Below are 16,475 nucleotides of genomic sequence, written 5' to 3' on the forward strand. Positions count from 1 at the left end.
TGCTCATGTTAGGTTTTGCTTTGCTTATTCATATGAGTAGAGTTAGCTTGGAATGGTGAGATTTAAGGATTGAGTTTTGGATTAGGGGGATGGTTTTTTATGGAAGTTTTTGCTAAGTTAGGAGCTTCATTGATTTATCTTTGTTGGTTTGTTGGTTTTAGATGGTGCTTTGGAATTGATTGTAAAATTTTTTGTAGGCATAATGGCACCAAAGAAACGAAAGGGGAGCGCTGGAGCCTCGGGGTCGAGATACACTCCATTGACACCCGATCAGCCAGAGTATCACGGCGTGGTACTCATGTCGGATTTAGATCGACCAAAGTTCTCGGCACTGTGGCATCGGAAGATAGAGTCCACACATTATACCGACCCGACAGTGCTCCAAGAGATGGGGGTCTATGGAGATGTCCAACAGTTGTTCGCTAACATTGGGTGGAACCGAATTCTTGAAGGTGGATGGCTTACGATTGAGAGAGTTATACTCGAGATGATGAGCACGTTTGATGAGAGATTGATGTCGGCAACGTATCCCGACTCTATGGCCTTCCAGCTCAACAACAATTGGGAGCATGATGTGGATATGAGCACCATTAACAATATCTTTGAGTGCCCTACTGTGACACCCGGGGACGAAGTACGGAGTGATCGCCGGTGCAAAGAGGCACGGACAAAGAGCGGCTCCGGTTAAGACTTCCAAGCGGAGGGGTGCAGGGATGAACCGGAACACACCCGAACGAGAGGGATTCCGAGAATATGCAGGTATGGGACTGCATATTCGAGGAGAGCTTAAAGGATTTGATTGCGCTACTCATATCAATAAGATGCATCTTCTTTTCTGGTGCCCACACGGAAGAAACTCCAAGGTTAAGCGTGCTTGGCTTGGAGCAATTCCGGGATGGGTGACCCCTTGGGAAGTTTCTCAGGAAACGTGCGAGTGGGGACAAAACACGCTAGAAAAGACTCGTATTGGTCTGTGGGGACAGCCGTCAACTCTGGAGCCGGGCTGTTACAAGTGGTATCAGAGCCGAACCTCTCCCAGTACGGTGTGGTTCGGGGACGAACCAAGCGGAAGCTGGTGGGCCTGTGACGCCCGGGGACGAAGTACGGAGTGATCGCCGGTGCAACAGCTCCGGTTAAGACTTCCAAGCGGAGGGGCGCAGGGATGAACCGGAACACACCCGAACGAGAGGGATTCCGAGAATATGCAGGTATGGGACTGCATATTCGAGGAGAGCTTAAAGGATTTGATTGGGCTACTCATATCAATAAGATGCATCTTCTTTTCTGGTGCCCACACGGAAGAAACTCCAAGGTTAAGCGTGCTTGGCTTGGAGCAATTCCGGGATGGGTGACCCCCTGGGAAGTTTCTCAGCGAGCGTGCGAGTGAGGACAAAATGAAGGAATATTAAACTGAATTAACGTTCCGCTTTGCCCAACGATCGTTTCTTGGTTATTATAAATTTATCATACAACGATTAATCCTAACATGCTCCTATGAATTTAACAGCTGCACATAGATGTTAGGAATCACTTACTTGTAAAGCGGATGCAGAGACTGTTGATGATCGTGTCGAAAGACTCCAGTTCTGATCTTCTAAATTGTATCCCGCTCAGCTTTCACCTTTGGATAGACAACGAGCTGTGAAAGTTCCCAGGCTAGAAATCCCTACACGTTTTTTGCGCCTCCTCAACTCTCAAAAACCCTAATAATTATCAGTGTGTTTTTCCTGCGAGCTGACAGCTGTATTATATAATACAGAATAAAGGGAGGGGCGCTAGTTTCTGTGTGTAGGCGTTTTCTAGCCCTACATGGGCTAGGAGACAGTGGGCCAGTCCAGGGACCAGATACAAGGAATAAAGATGGGCCTCAAATAAATTAATTTATCTATGGTCAGCCCAGACCATAATTAATTTATAAATATCAGTTCATTCCACTAGAAAACCAATATTGACTTACCCCTTTATTGCTGGCATTTGAGTTGGGGCTTGTATTTAGACTCATTAAATCCTCGTATTTAAAATATCCGACATCCATTAATTAATTAGAGCTCTGACAGCCTTAATTAATTAATTTCTTGTAATCCTTAAGCAGTACCACTCAAACTTTATTATTGCGCCTGAACTTAATCAACCTGCAGGGTTTAACGCAATAAACATTATTGAGCTCCTTAAGGGAATGTCATTATCCTATACGGATACGAGTACTAATACAGATAACCAGATATCATATATTAACCGCTATCACCCAAGATACAGAGTACTCAAGTTACTATATAACTCTTGCTCATAGTAAGTCAAAGTGATAAACGAATCAACATATATATCTGACATCTTATTAGTATTAAGATCTTATAAGTCACTGAGATCTCTAATTCTTCACTTAAGTCAGATAGAAGAATATATCTCACTGTGGTCCTATCAATACGTATAACGTACCATTATAGATAAGTAGTCAAGACAAACTACTTCCATCTATACCGCAGCCTAAACCAATAACTTGTCCTAGAGTTATTTCGGCTGTGATTATATTATATCTCTTAAGGTTATTCCAATTATACGGTCTTCTGTGATCTACAACACACTATATAATCTACTTTTATAGAGATAAAGAACATACATATGCAATCATGAACACAATCAGATAGGAGATAAAACAGTGAACACAGGAATCATTGTATACAAGCATAAAACGTTCTTGCTTTCAGTATACAAATCCAACAATCTCCCACTTATACTAAAGCAAAACTTTTAGTATACAATGTGTCTAAATACTAGCTATTACAACAAACACCTTCACTTCTTCTTCTCCCACTTATACTGAAAGTTTTTCTCTAAGTGGGTGGCATCAGCCGCAATCCCATCCCTCGAGCATGCTTCTCGTAGGCCTTTTCCGGCAAGCTCTTCGTGAAAGGATCAGCTAAGTTCTCCAATGTATCAATCTTCTCAACTAGCACATGTCCTCTGCTTACGATATCTCGTATGATGTGGTACTTTCTCTCTATGTGTTTGGTCGCCTTGTGGCTCCTGGGTTCCTTAGAATTTGCCACTGCACCCGAGTTATCACAATAAATTATGATACTCTTAGGCAAATTAGTTACCACTCCTAGATCCAAGAGGTAGTTCCGGAACCATACAGCCTCTTTAGCAGCTTCGGAAGCAGCTACATACTCGGCTTCCATGGTGGAGTCTGCAATGCACTTCTGCTTTGCACTCCGCCATGATACGGCTCCACCTCCCAAGGTAAACACATAGCCAGAGGTAGATCTCTTCTCATCCCGGTCAGCCTGGAAATCCGTATCGGTGTAACCCAAAGGAATTAGACTGTCTGACTGGTAAACTAGCCTATAATCTCGAGTCCTCTTCAGGTACTTGAGAATGTGCTTTACCGCAGTCCAGTGTCCTGGTCCAGGGTTCGACTGATATCTAGCAACCATGCCAACGACATAGCAAATATCAGGTCTCGTGCAAAGCATTGCATACATGAGGCTACCTACAGCGGAAGCATATGGTACCTTCCTCATTTCCTCAACCTCACTAGGCGTCTTAGGACACATGTCCTTAGACAGAGGAATGCCATGTCTGAAAGGTAGCAAACCTTTCTTGGCAGTTTGCATGCTAAAACGAACAATCACAGTATCAATGTAAGACGCTTGAGATAAGCTCAACATCCTTTTCTGGCAATCACGGACAACCTTGATCCCCAGGATGTACGCTGCATCTCCTAAGTCCTTCATTTGAAACTGTTCGGATAACCACTTCTTTATGTCCGACAATAGCTCGACATTGTTGCCAATGAGGAGGATATCATCTACATAAAGTGCAAGGAAAACCACGTCACCATCGGCATCTAAGCGGTACACGCAACTTTCGTTTTCACAACGAGTAAATCCATAGGATTTAATAACCTCGTCAAAATGCTTGTTCCATGACCTCGAAGCTTGCTTAAGTCCATAAATGGACTTCTTCAGCTTCCAAACTAGATGCTCTTCGCCCTTCTTCACAAACCCTTCGGGTTGCTGCATATAGATATCCCTTCCTTCTTCAAGGAAACCGTTCAGAAAAGCGGTTTTGACATCCATTTGCCAAACCTCAAGGTTCATGTGGGCTGCTATGGCAAGGATTATTCGGATAGATTTAAGCATGGCAACCGGCGAAAATGTCTCATCATAATCTATACCCTGTTCCTGGGTATAACCTTTCGCCACCAGTCTAGCTTTGAAAGCTGCGACTTCGCCATCCGAATCTCGCTTTCTCTTGTATACCCACCTACTACCTATAGCTAAGCAGCCATCTGGCAGTACGGTTTTCTCGTATACATCCATAGCAGTCATGGATTCTATTTCAGAAACCATGGCGTCGTACCAAGAATCTGCATCTACATCTTTCATCGCTTGTCTAAAGTTATCAGGGTCGATATCCTTTTGTTCATCACCAGGGAGAAGATCCGAAGATTCTCCCAAGAACATAAATCGATCGGGCTGAACGATAACCCTCCCACTACGACGAAGCGGTGGTGGTACAGCTGTGACAATGGTTTGTGCAGTATCCTGTGGTGCATTCACTTGCACACTTGGCTGTGGTGATGGAATCGCCTGTCCATTGCCTTCGATTTCTTGAAGGACAATCTCGGACTTAGATTTGTGATTATCTATATAATCCTGTTCCAAGAATCGTGCGTTGGTGCTAACAACCACTTTCTGATCCTTGAAAAAAATTTATCATTTGTTATCCTCTTTGAGCCTATTTAGCTTTTATTCTTTAGCCGGATGATAGGGGGTGATGAAGTATATGGGGATGTTTGTGTGGTGAATATTCATAGTGGGTTGTGAAAAAGAAGGGATGATATTGAGCTACTATTTACTCTTATAAGCTCTAGAAAAGTTGTGAAAAAAAAAGAATAGAAAAGAAAAAGAAAGAGAAAAAAAGTATAAAGTCGAGTGTATATTGAGATATTTGTTTAAAAATCGACTTTGTGTGTTGGAAATAAATGGAGAGCATAAAAGAGTGTTTAGTTCTGCTGTGTGATGATTAAGTTCCTTGAGTTGTGTTGATTATGGTGATATAGTTAGGTGGAAGATGGAATTTATTCCATTTTTACTTTTTGTAGTTATAAGGTTGGTGTTTTTAATTATTTTGAGTCACTCAACCTATATTTTCCCTACCTAAACCAATGTCCCTACATTATAACCCAAAAATAAAGACCTATTTGATCTTAGTCTTGGCACACTTTTAGCGATGGAGATTATAGACGATTGGCAAGCCTATGGTAAGTGATCTGCGTTGCATTGAATTCGATGAGAGTATACACGTCCCATTCTACACATTGAGAGTTGAGTGATACACATACATAGTGAGATTCAATCGTTTAAATTTCAAGGTTGATTTTGCTTTAAGTTGTGTTTAATTGGTGAACTTTGTGTTTACTTGTTGGAGATTTGAGAATTCTAACTTTTTACGTCTTTCTGAGGCCTCTGTGATCCAAATTTCTGCCCATTCGTGTTTATTGAGTTTATTCTTTCCATTATTCGAGGATGAACAATGATTTAAGTTTGGGCGAGTTGATAAACACTCATTTTGCATTGTTTTTAGGTGTGTTTAAGTGTTCAAAGTGCTAGAATTATGCTTGGTTGTGATATCATTTGGTTTAAGTTTCATATTCTTTTGTGATATTGCTTTTGGGTATGGTTTTGGTTATTTTGCTTTAGGTTTGAATGTTTTGAAAGATACATATGGATGTTGAAGATCCAAATAGCAAGTTACAAGTGTTTCGGATGTGAAAATCGAGGAAACGAGCTTGAAGAGCTTGAAAAAAGGAAGAAACGGAGATACCAGCGACCAGCCGGCGACCGCCGGCAGATGAAGGAAATTTAGGCAGCGCCCGGCGACCCAGCCGGCGACCGCCGCGCAGCCTGCCGTGAAATCGACGTGGACGGCGATCGGGCGGCGCCCGCCGTGAGCCCGCCGCAGCCAGAGGAAAAAATGAGAAGAAGGCGGCGACCGCCGCCTGCCCGCCGCGGGGTCGCCGTTCGTCCCTGTTTTTGCATTTTTGTGCGTTTTTCAAGTTCTTTTCGAGTTCAAACTCTGTAGTTTACCCTGGTACTATATATAGGTCTTCTTTTGACCTATCTAGGGTTCCTAGATTTAATATTTTCAGTTTTCTAGCTTTAGAATATTATTGCTTTCCAGTTTTCAAGGCTTGGATCAAGATTGAAGATTCAAGCCGCTACAATCATTCTTATTCGGTTTTTATACAATTTGGTTTTTACAATTGCGTTCTTTTTAATTATGTTTATGTTTTATTTTACGATGTCTGGCTAGTTCGTTAATCTGAACCTAGGGTTTGTACATAGCTGATCGATTATGTGTTTATGATTTATTGATATCAATTTGCCTTCCAACTTGTGATTCACTACTACAAATTCGCTCATAGATAACGGATTTTATCCGTTATCTATGTGTGAAAACTGCCGTAATATATAATGGTGTAATGTATGTGGAGTTCATACATAACGGAGATTTAAGCGTTATCTATTCTATTATACATAACGGTTTTTCATAAATATATAACGCTCAAAATCCATTATCTAAATAATTATACATAACGGTTCCAATCCGTCAAGAAAGTTAAACTTCACCGTTATGTATACACATATACATAACGATTGTTTATATATAAATAACGTTTTATATCCGTTATCTATAGTATTATACATAACGATTTTAACCGTTATCTTTGTCATAATACATAACAGTTCTTTACCGTTATGTATGCCAACTATAGCTTTTAGCATATTTTTAATACTTTTTCTCAATTTTTCTGTTATTTATCTAAAAAAATGAATAAATAAACTTAAAACAACAAAATGATAAAACCATCAATAACATATATTATATATATCACAAAACATTCATACATAATGTTTTGAGCCCAACTCAAAAAAAAAAAAAAAACTAGGGCTTCCGTTGCCTTCTAAAACCAGCACCTCTCTATAAGCTCTATAATCTTGTATCTTATCCTTCAACTATATAACTGTTGAGCTGCTCGCGACCGCAAAGTGAAGAATACCTCCTGAAGCTGAGTCCAGTTGGGGTTGAGAAATATACAGCTGCACAGAAATAAACAAAAAAATGAGACATGATAAAATTAAGCAATTCTTGCAACTGCTATAAAAACACATTTCTAAAAAACTTACATCTCCATAGAAACATCAATGGTGGAAAATAAACATCTAAATTCATTAAGTAATCACAACCATTACAAAAGAATAATGAGAGAACTGATTATAAGATGAATTCTGCAGTATATGTGATACCAATATTTATAATCACGTCAAATGCAGAATTTACTGGGCACATTCAGCGAGTTTGCCTAGATTTTGATTATCCACTCTTTGAGTAAGCATTAACCTGAAAAGAGAAATGACTGCACTTATGAAAAACAATTCAATCAATCCCAATACTGAATATAATTGAAGGGAAGATTTATACCAAAAGCAGATACCAAATAGCAAGTAGGCTTACAAATCTATTGCACTACAATGCGATTGGGTATAACAAGAATAACTATCCACATATTTTGGATACTTTCAATAATTGATTGCTTACTGATAAACAAATTGCATTGTTGGAGAAAACGATGAACATACATCACACGATAAACATCCAACAGTTGTGCTTAGGGTAGCTTTCGACATTACAGATATGGACAATCTGCCCGATTAATAGAAAGGAAGTGATATTATTTTACAAGCACTGAACCATATCAATTCCTCTAAAAGAATACTACTGCAAACTTACCTTACAGAGGTTAAAGACAGAAATGTTCCTTGCTTGTTGATCTTTCTGACTCGGATAGAAACCAGAGCGCGCACAAGCACCTGGCCAACATACCAACCTCTGATGGCTCAAAAGTGTTGTTGAACATAAGAGGGGTAAGTGTCAATTACACGGATCTTTCAAAAGCTCAAGTAACATTCTATCTAATACTATTAAATTAACTAAGGAGATTAAACCTATTAAAACATGAAAATGTCAAGCTCACAAAATAACTGGACATACATAATTCCTATTTGAAATTGAATCAGCAATAGATAGATACCACAGATAAGCTGTGAGCGAGAATCGAGCAAGTAGAAAACAAAAAGTTCCTGCCTCTTTTCATGTAATACAATAATCTTATAACATTATGATTCAAACACTTTGATTTCAATCAGCAATAGATAGATACCACAGATAAGCCGTGAGCGAGAAACGAGCAAATCTAAGTACTCACCAGATCACAAAACTGTTACCATGTGTTTGCTAGGAACAAACTTAAGGAACATGAAAGAAGAAATAAATTGCACCAAAGTCCCAACTATACGAGCATCAAGTAAGATGCAAATGGAATCAATCTGCAATAGAAAAACAGAGCTCACTTTAAACAGAATCTAAAAAGCACAAAAATGTGAGTCAGTTTTCTAGTAGAAGGGGAAGAGCTAGAATTGATAACCTCTGATGATAGCAATGGAGCGAGAAGCAAAACTAACCTTAGAAACACTAAATCTCTTCTAAACAGATAGCAAATCTAAAATAAAACAAAATAAACTCAGTGCAAAATCCATGAATTAGAGGCAACAATTAACCTCAACCCATATTCCATGTCCTACAACAACGAGAGATTTACTTTGTCAATGCAATCAAACACAAAATCGAACAAACTAATGTGCAAAAATAGAAAATTGTACATACAATGAGAGGGGCGCGACGAGAGGGGCGGCGACGAGCAGGTGGCGCTGGTCGCGGTGGCTAGGGTTAGCAGACAAGAAGGGCGGCGCGACGTGGCAGGCGGTGCAGTAGCGGCGCCTAGGGATAGCAGATGATAGAGGTGGCGAAATTAGGGCTTCCTTCCCTTTCCTGTTTCAGTTGATTTCTTTAATTCATGAAAAATTCAAACTACAATTCATGAAAAAATTGAGAATAGGAAACATTGAAAATCTTATCTTGATACCTTTAAGTGGCGTATCCCCGCTTGAGACCGAGTCGATTAAAACTCGACGGAGTAGAGTAAGCGGTGAGCAGGGTGAGAGAGGCGTGGCAGCTACTGTCGCCACCTTGTCGTCGAGGTAGAGAGAGAGAAGACACCGACGACGACACAAGTCACAGCGATTCTTCAGAAGAGAAGGCTCGATTTCTTCTGCTGCTGCCTTGTTCCGTCGAAGCGGAGAAGACGTCGGCGGTGGTCGACGGCACGACGGACGAGCTCCAAGAAGCAGCGGCATTTTGGCGGCAATTCTGCCGGAATTGAGAGAGGACGAAACTAGGGTTTTCATATATGTGTGTGTGTGCTGCTGCCAGAGAGGAAGATGAGGTGAAGAAAAGAGAGAGACGTGGCTGAGGCGGAGCGCCGCCTCACTGCGGCGAGAAATTTTGGAGAGGGATAGGATTCCCGACTGTGCATAATATTGGTGAGAAATTGAGAGGAGAGATGGAGAGAAAGATAAGAGTGAAATTGGGGAAGGAAATTAGGGTTGTGCGATGAGAGGGAAAAGTCTTTTTTCTTTTCTTTTCTTTTATTTCACTTTTATTATTCAATATTCAATTTTTGGTATTTTCTAATAATGTCTTTTAATTTATGTAAGTGTTATTTAATGAAAAAAAATGTTAGGAGTTTTTAATTTATGAAAGTCTATATTCATGAACAAATTCAGATTTTAGAATTGTTTACCTCGTATTTGGGCAGTTTTTGCGTATGTTCTGCTGTGCTTACGAGCGTGTTTTCATGACTTTTACCTTCTATTTCACGTGCTCGATGATCTTTTGGGTATGCTACTGTCGTATGCAGGAATTAGGAGTTACCGCGCGTGTTGACATCGTTTGGAGCAGTTTCGGAGGAAAAGCTCACGGCCGCCGCCGTCCCACGGCGGCCGCCGTCTAGACGGCGCCGCAGCCCCACGGCGCGAGCCGTGCATGTTTTTGGAGATTCTGCGAAAGGCCATCACGGCGGCGCCGTCTCACGGCGGCCGCCGTCCACGGCGCCGCCGTCTCACGGCCGCCGCCGTGTCTGTTCAATTCCGGGAGTTACGGATTTTCGTATAAAAACCCATTTTTAGGGTTTTATTATTCATTCACGAACCCAGCAGCCTCCAAGGGCGATTTCCACATTTTTCTTAAGGTTTTTAGAGTTTCAAATCAATTACTTTCGATTGTGGATTCATTGGATTGCTTTGGATGTCAATTAACATTTCATCCGATTGGATTTCCTTGGATTGCTATGTTTTGTAAGAACTCCCTTTGATTCTCTTTGTTTATGAATCTTTTGGTTAATTAAGTTTTGTGTTTTATGCTTTGATGAATGTGATGATTGGAGATTATTATTGTTGAGTTTAGATAATCTTGATTATATGAATTCTTTGGTTAATTGAATCCTTGTTTTATACTTTTGATGGATGTAAGGATTAGAGATGATTGTTGTTGAGTTTAGATAATCTACGTGATTCGTAGTTCGTTGCTATTGCTTACGTTTTATCCCTTCTTGTTGGTGAAAGTTTAGAGATTTCTTTTTATGGAGATTAAGATTTTCTTTGCATTCGAATCTTATGCTTGATTTAGTTTCTTGCCTAGGTAGTTATTAATCTTTGATGTTTACAAGTTTATGATCGTTTGGTTTAGTGTTGGAGTTGGAAACTCTTGTTGATTTCGTTAATGTTCAAATACCATGTTCTAGTTAGTTCGTTGTTGAGTTGCTTGCGGAATTCTCTTGGATTGTGTGTGTTTGCTTTACATTCATTTGATTAAATGTTAATATGTTATTTCGCCTAGATAATCATTGTTTATGGTGTTGAGTTGATGATTGCTTTCTAGATTGCTAGTTTAGAACCTTAGCTTTGTTTTCCTTCTTGCATTCTTATTGGCTTCCTATCTTTTGCCTAGTTAACTTATATGCTTTATTTTAATTACACATTAGTTAATCGGAGAGAAAGTGTCAGACCCAATTACCCGATTAGAGTGTTTAGGTTTCTTTTAAGTTTCTTGTGAGCAATACGATTAGAGCCCTGCTAAGTCTTCCTTGTGAGACGACTTGAGTCACCTTACCACCCTAGGACGACCTCGTATAAATTCGAGTCCATCCGTTAGGTGTTTTTGGATGAGTCAAATTTTGGCGCCGTTGCCGGGGAAGGCTTTAGGCATTTGATTGTGTTGCATTGTTTTCCGTGTTTATTTTTGTTTATTTCTTTTGACTCGGTTATTTTCTCCCTCCGGTGCGTTTGATTTGTTTGTTCGTGTTGTGTATGCAAGGACGTAGAAGCTTGAAGAGAAAGCTTGCACCTTACCACGACAACATTCATCGACCTCGGGAGGTTCTTTCAAGCCTGGAGAAGGAGTCCGAGTCCAGTTCAAGAAGTTTTGTGGAATTACCGTTTCGAGAGAAAAATTTTAAAGAGAGAATTGATTCCAATCCCATTCTGGAAACTTTTGAGGAGACACTTTCAGTGCATTCTGAAAAAGAAGAAGAAGCTTGGCCCAATCCTGACCAAGAAGCAATGGTGGAGCAGAATGTTCAGTACATGGGAGATTTTTCCAGGCCAGTTATTGGGACCACTAGCACGTCAGCTATAGTGCTTCCCACGGCGGTTCGAAATTACAATCTGAAGCCCAACGATTCAAACCTGCTACCGCTCTTTTATGGGATGCCGAGTGAGGACGCCTTACAGTTCATCCGCGACTTCTGCACTCAAGTGCAGACCTTCCCACTACTGGAGCTCACCGAGGATCAATTGAGGCTCAAGTGCTTACCTTATGCACTCAAGGACCGGGCTAGAACGTGGTTGCTGTCCTTGCCGCCAAACTCCATCACCACGTGGGCGGAGGCGAGTGAGAAGTTCATGCTCAAATACTACCCTAATCACAAGACGCAAGAGATTAGGACACAAATAATGAACTTCATGCAAGGAGCTGACGAGCCTCTTCACGAGGCTTGGGAGAGATTCCAAGAGCTTCTCCGCCAGTGCCCGCAGCACCAGTTGGCTCCCGTCATGTTGATGCAGTTCTTCTATGACGGATTGATTCAGACGGCACAGTTCATGGTGGATAGTACCGCTGGGGGCAACATTGCCCGAAAGACAGCTGATGAGCTCAAGGAGATCTTCAACACACTGGCCGCGAGCTCTCAACAGAAATCAGTCAGAGGAAGGAGGGTCGAAGCCCATGCTGTAGCCCCAAACAATGAGCTGCAGAAGCAAGTAGCGGACCTGATGAGGCAAGTTCAGCATTTAAGAATGAATCAGGTGGAGCCTCAAACCGTTCAACCACCGCCAGCTCAAGCACCACCAGCTCAGGCGCCGCTAGCAGAAGGATGTGGCATATGTGGTGATTTTAGCCACGGAACCAACGAGTGCCACCGAATGGGGGAGTTCACACCTGAAGGGGAAGCAGAGGTCTATGCTGCCCAGGGATACCAGGGGAGACCTCAATTTGAACAGAGGCCCATGTTTAATCAAGGGCAACAGAATCCCAACGTGGGGTGGAGAACTCAGCAGAATTCTGGATGGAGGAACCAAGCGCCTGGCCAAGGGTCGGGACCAAATCAAGGCAATCAATTCCGCCGCCCTCCTCAGCAATTTGGGTATCAGAATCAGCAGCAGTTTTACCCACCTCAGCAGCAGTTCCCTTTTCCTCAGCAGCAGAACTACCCGCAAGCTTATCAGCAGCAGCAGCAGCCCCCGCAGTATCAACAGTTTCCTATGCAGCAAGGGAACTTCCACCAGCAGCAGCAAGGGAACTTTCAGCAGCAGCAGCAATACCAGAATGCGCCCCAGCAGTTTCAGAAGCAAGTCCAACCACAGAAACCGTCTCTCGAGGACACCATGCAATCATTTATGGAGATGACAAAGCAGAGCATGGAGTCCCAGTCGGCTACAATCAAGCGTCTCGAGACAACCGTTGGGCAGCTCTCCGGGACATTGAATCAGATGCAGCAGCAGCAGCAACAACCAGGGAAGCTACATGGACAAGGATTGCAACCCCACCAAGCCCAAGCAGTTACTGTTTTACGCAATGGGAAGGTGGTGAACAACAAAGTGGAAACCCCTGTAGAAGAACCCCCCAAAGAAGGCCGCATGGAAGAGCAAGTAAAGGAGCCGCTGCAGCCAAGAGAGGAGGAGAAGGAGAAAGAGAAAGAGCCCGAAGTGAAGCTCCACAAGGCCGCCAAGCCATACAAGCCACCGGTTCCTTACCCAAGCCGGTTGAAAAATGAAAAGCTGGATCAACAGTTCACCGACTTCTACAACATGTTGGCAAAGGTGAACGTGAACCTGCCACTGCTGGACGTGATCAGAAATGTTCCGGCTTACGTGAAGTTCTTCAAGGAGCTGGCGTCCAAGAAGAGGAAGTTTGTTGATAACGAGAAGATCCTTGTGTCCGAGGTTGCCAATTCCATCATGCAGCAGCCCTTGCCACCCAAGCAACGAGATCCAGGTAGTTTTGTTATCAATATTGCTTTGGGGAACGGTAAGGAGGCCTCGGGTATGCTTGATTTGGGGGCAGGGATTAATTTGATGCCGTACTCTATTTTTAAGCAATTAGAGTTAGGCGATTTAAAACCCACTAGAATGTGCTTACAATTGGCAGATAGATCAGTTAGGTATCCTCGCGGGGTTATTGAGGATATCCTAGTTAAAGTGGGTGGTTTGATCGTGCCTGTCGATTTTGTTGTGCTTGAGATAGGAGAAGTCCATGAGAATGGCAAGGAACACACTTTACTGCTAGGAAGACCATTCATGGCCACCACTAACACGTTGATTGATGTGAAAAATGGAACAATAAAAATGACCGTGTTAGGAGAGTCCGTGTCTTTTTCTGTGCATCATAGTCGCGCTTTGCCATCATCTTCTTTCACTAATGAATGCTCTTACATAGATGCTATTGATGGCCTTGCCGAGATGGTTTTTGCGCAGGAACAAGAGATAGTGGAGGTCTTTGCAGGATCGGCGGACATGGAGGAGTTTGCTCGGGAAGCCGAGGAAAGAGAGAGAGAACGAAGAGACAAACTCCCCATTGATGAGCCTGTGGTGCTTGAAGATGCCCCGAAGTGCAAAAAGCCCAAGTTGGAACTCAAGGATCTCCCTAAACACCTCAAATATGTGTACTTGGAAGAAGGAGAGGAGAAGCCCGTGATCATATCCGCCGAGCTCACGCATGAGCAAGAAATGGCGTTGATGGGAGTGCTAAGGAGCAACAAGTTGGCATTTGGTTGGGGCCTTGCCGACATTAGTGGTATTAGCCCCGCCACATGCATGCATCGGATTCACCTCGAGGATGGAGCAACACCTAAGAGAGATGGTCAACGAAGACTCAACCCCGTCCTCATGGAGGTAGTACGCAAGGAGATACTCAAGCTATTAGCGGAAGGGATCATTTACCCTATCGCCGACAGTGAGTGGGTAAGCCCGGTGCATGTGGTGCCCAAGAAGGGAGGAATCACGGTTGTCCTGAATGACAACAAGGAGCTGGTGCCGACCCGCCCGGTCACGGGTTGGCGTTATTACCAAATAGCAATCGCGCCGGAGGACCAGGACAAGACGGCGTTCACAACCCCTTTTGGTACCTTTGCGTGGAAGAGGATGCCCTTTGGGCTGTGCAATGCACCGGGGACCTTCCAACGGTGCATGATGTCGATCTTCGCGGAAATGATAGGTGATTTTGTTGAAATTTTCATGGATGACTTTTCCGTATTTGGAAATTCGTATAGTGATTGCTTGGGTAAAATTAATTTGGTTTTGAAAAGGTGTATAGAAAGTGGGTTAACTCTTAGTTGGGAGAAGAGTCACTTCATGGTGACTAGTGGCATCGTTCTTGGCCACGTGGTGTCAAAAGATGGTATAGAGGTTGATAGGGCTAAGGTGGAGGTGATTGAAAAATTACCCCCACCAATTGATGTAAAAGGCATTAGGAGTTTCCTAGGTCATGCCGGGTTTTACCGGCGTTTCATTAAGGATTTCTCTAAGATTACCCAACCTTTATGTCGTCTGCTTGCTCAAGATGTCGATTTTGATTTTAATGATACTTGTATGCATGCTTTTGAATTGCTGAAGCTCAAGTTAAGCACTGCACCTGTTGTTGTTGCACCTGATTGGTCTTTGCCTTTTGAAATTATGTGCGATGCTTCAAACTCTGCTGTGGGGGCCGTTCTTGGTCAACGTGTTGACAAAATGTTGCGTGTGATTTACTATGCTAGCTTGACTTTGAATAGTGCACAAGTGAATTACACCACCACTGAAAAAGAGTTGCTTGCTGTGGTTTTTGCTTTAGACAAGTTTCGTGCTTATATCATAGGCTCTAAAGTAATTGTCCATAGTGATCATGCGGCTCTAAGGTATTTGTTGACTAAGTCCCAAGCTAAGCCACGCCTTATCCGTTGGATTTTATTATTGCAAGAGTTTGATCTTGAGATTAAGGATAGGAAGGGGAGTGAAAACTCTGTTGCCGATCATTTGTCTAGACTTGAGCATAATGTGGTTGAATCGAGTCAAGATGTCATACATGAGTCTTTCCCGTTTGAGCATACGTATGAAATTGCCTCTGTGCCTTGGTTTGCTGATATTGTCAATTACCTTGCGTGTGGGGAATTAAGACCCGATCTAACATCCCAAGAGAGGAAAAGGTTTTTGGCTACTTGCAGGCAATACTATTGGGAAGATCCCTACCTTTTCAAGTTGGGAAAGGACGAGGTGATTCGGAGATGCATCCCGGATGTGGAGCAACAACAAGTGTTGAGGCTTTGCCATGAAGCCCATTGTGGTGGACATTTTGGTGGACAAAAGACGGCTCATAAGGTCCTCCAATCCGGTTTGTTTTGGCCAACTCTTTTCAAAGATGCTCATTCTTTTTATCTTGCTTGTGATCGGTGCCAAAGAGTTGGTAACATCGGGCGTAGGAATGAAATGCCTCTCACAAGCATTCTTGTGGTTGAGATTTTTGATGTGTGGGGCATAGATTTCATGGGCCCCTTCCCTATGTCTTACGGTTTTGAGTATATCTTGCTTGCTGTAGACTATGTGTCCAAGTGGGTTGAAGCCATCCCCACAAGGACATGTGATGCTAATGTCGTCTTGAAGTTTGTGCAGGAGAACATATTATGTAGATTTGGATTTCCAAAGGCCATAATCAGTGATGGAGGCAAACACTTCTGCAACAAGCTTTTTGAGAAGCTTATGAAGAAAAACGGCATCACTCACAAGGTGGCCACACCCTACCATCCTCAGACCTCAGGGCAAGCCGAAACCAGCAATCGGCAAATCAAGGGCATATTGGAAAAGACGATCCAACCCTCCCGTAAGGATTGGTCACTTAAGCTTAATGATGCCTTGTGGGCGTATCGCACCGCCTTCAAAGGAGTCCTGGGAATGAGTCCCTACCGCCTTGTCTACGGTAAAGCATGCCACTTACCGGTAGAGATTGAACACCGAGCTTATTGGGCAATAAAGGCCACAAACTGC

The 16,475-nt window shown here is 42.7% G+C and overlaps 1 protein-coding gene and 1 long non-coding RNA gene across 2 annotated transcripts; one reads left to right on the top strand and one right to left on the bottom strand.

Annotated features, from left to right (window-relative positions):
- Positions 1 to 6,867: 6,867 nt before the first annotated feature.
- Positions 6,868 to 7,347, bottom strand: LOC131011461 (uncharacterized). The gene is made up of 2 exons (XR_009096934.1): positions 7,314 to 7,347; positions 6,868 to 7,106 (listed from the first exon to the last, which is right to left on the bottom strand). It is a non-coding gene; the product is annotated as an uncharacterized LOC131011461 (long non-coding RNA).
- A 5,516-nt stretch (positions 7,348 to 12,863) lies between these two features.
- Positions 12,864 to 14,772, top strand: LOC131008091 (uncharacterized). Its single transcript, XM_057934991.1, has 2 exons — positions 12,864 to 14,580; positions 14,765 to 14,772. The coding sequence occupies exons 1-2, from the start codon at positions 12,864 to 12,866 to the stop codon at positions 14,770 to 14,772; spliced, it is 1,725 nt and encodes a 574-aa protein (XP_057790974.1).
- The last annotated feature ends 1,703 nt before the right edge of the window (positions 14,773 to 16,475 follow it).

The sequence above is a fragment of the Salvia miltiorrhiza genome, chromosome 2 (genome assembly GCF_028751815.1).
Source record: "Salvia miltiorrhiza cultivar Shanhuang (shh) chromosome 2, IMPLAD_Smil_shh, whole genome shotgun sequence".
In the NCBI taxonomy this organism is placed as follows: domain Eukaryota; kingdom Viridiplantae; phylum Streptophyta; class Magnoliopsida; order Lamiales; family Lamiaceae; genus Salvia; species Salvia miltiorrhiza.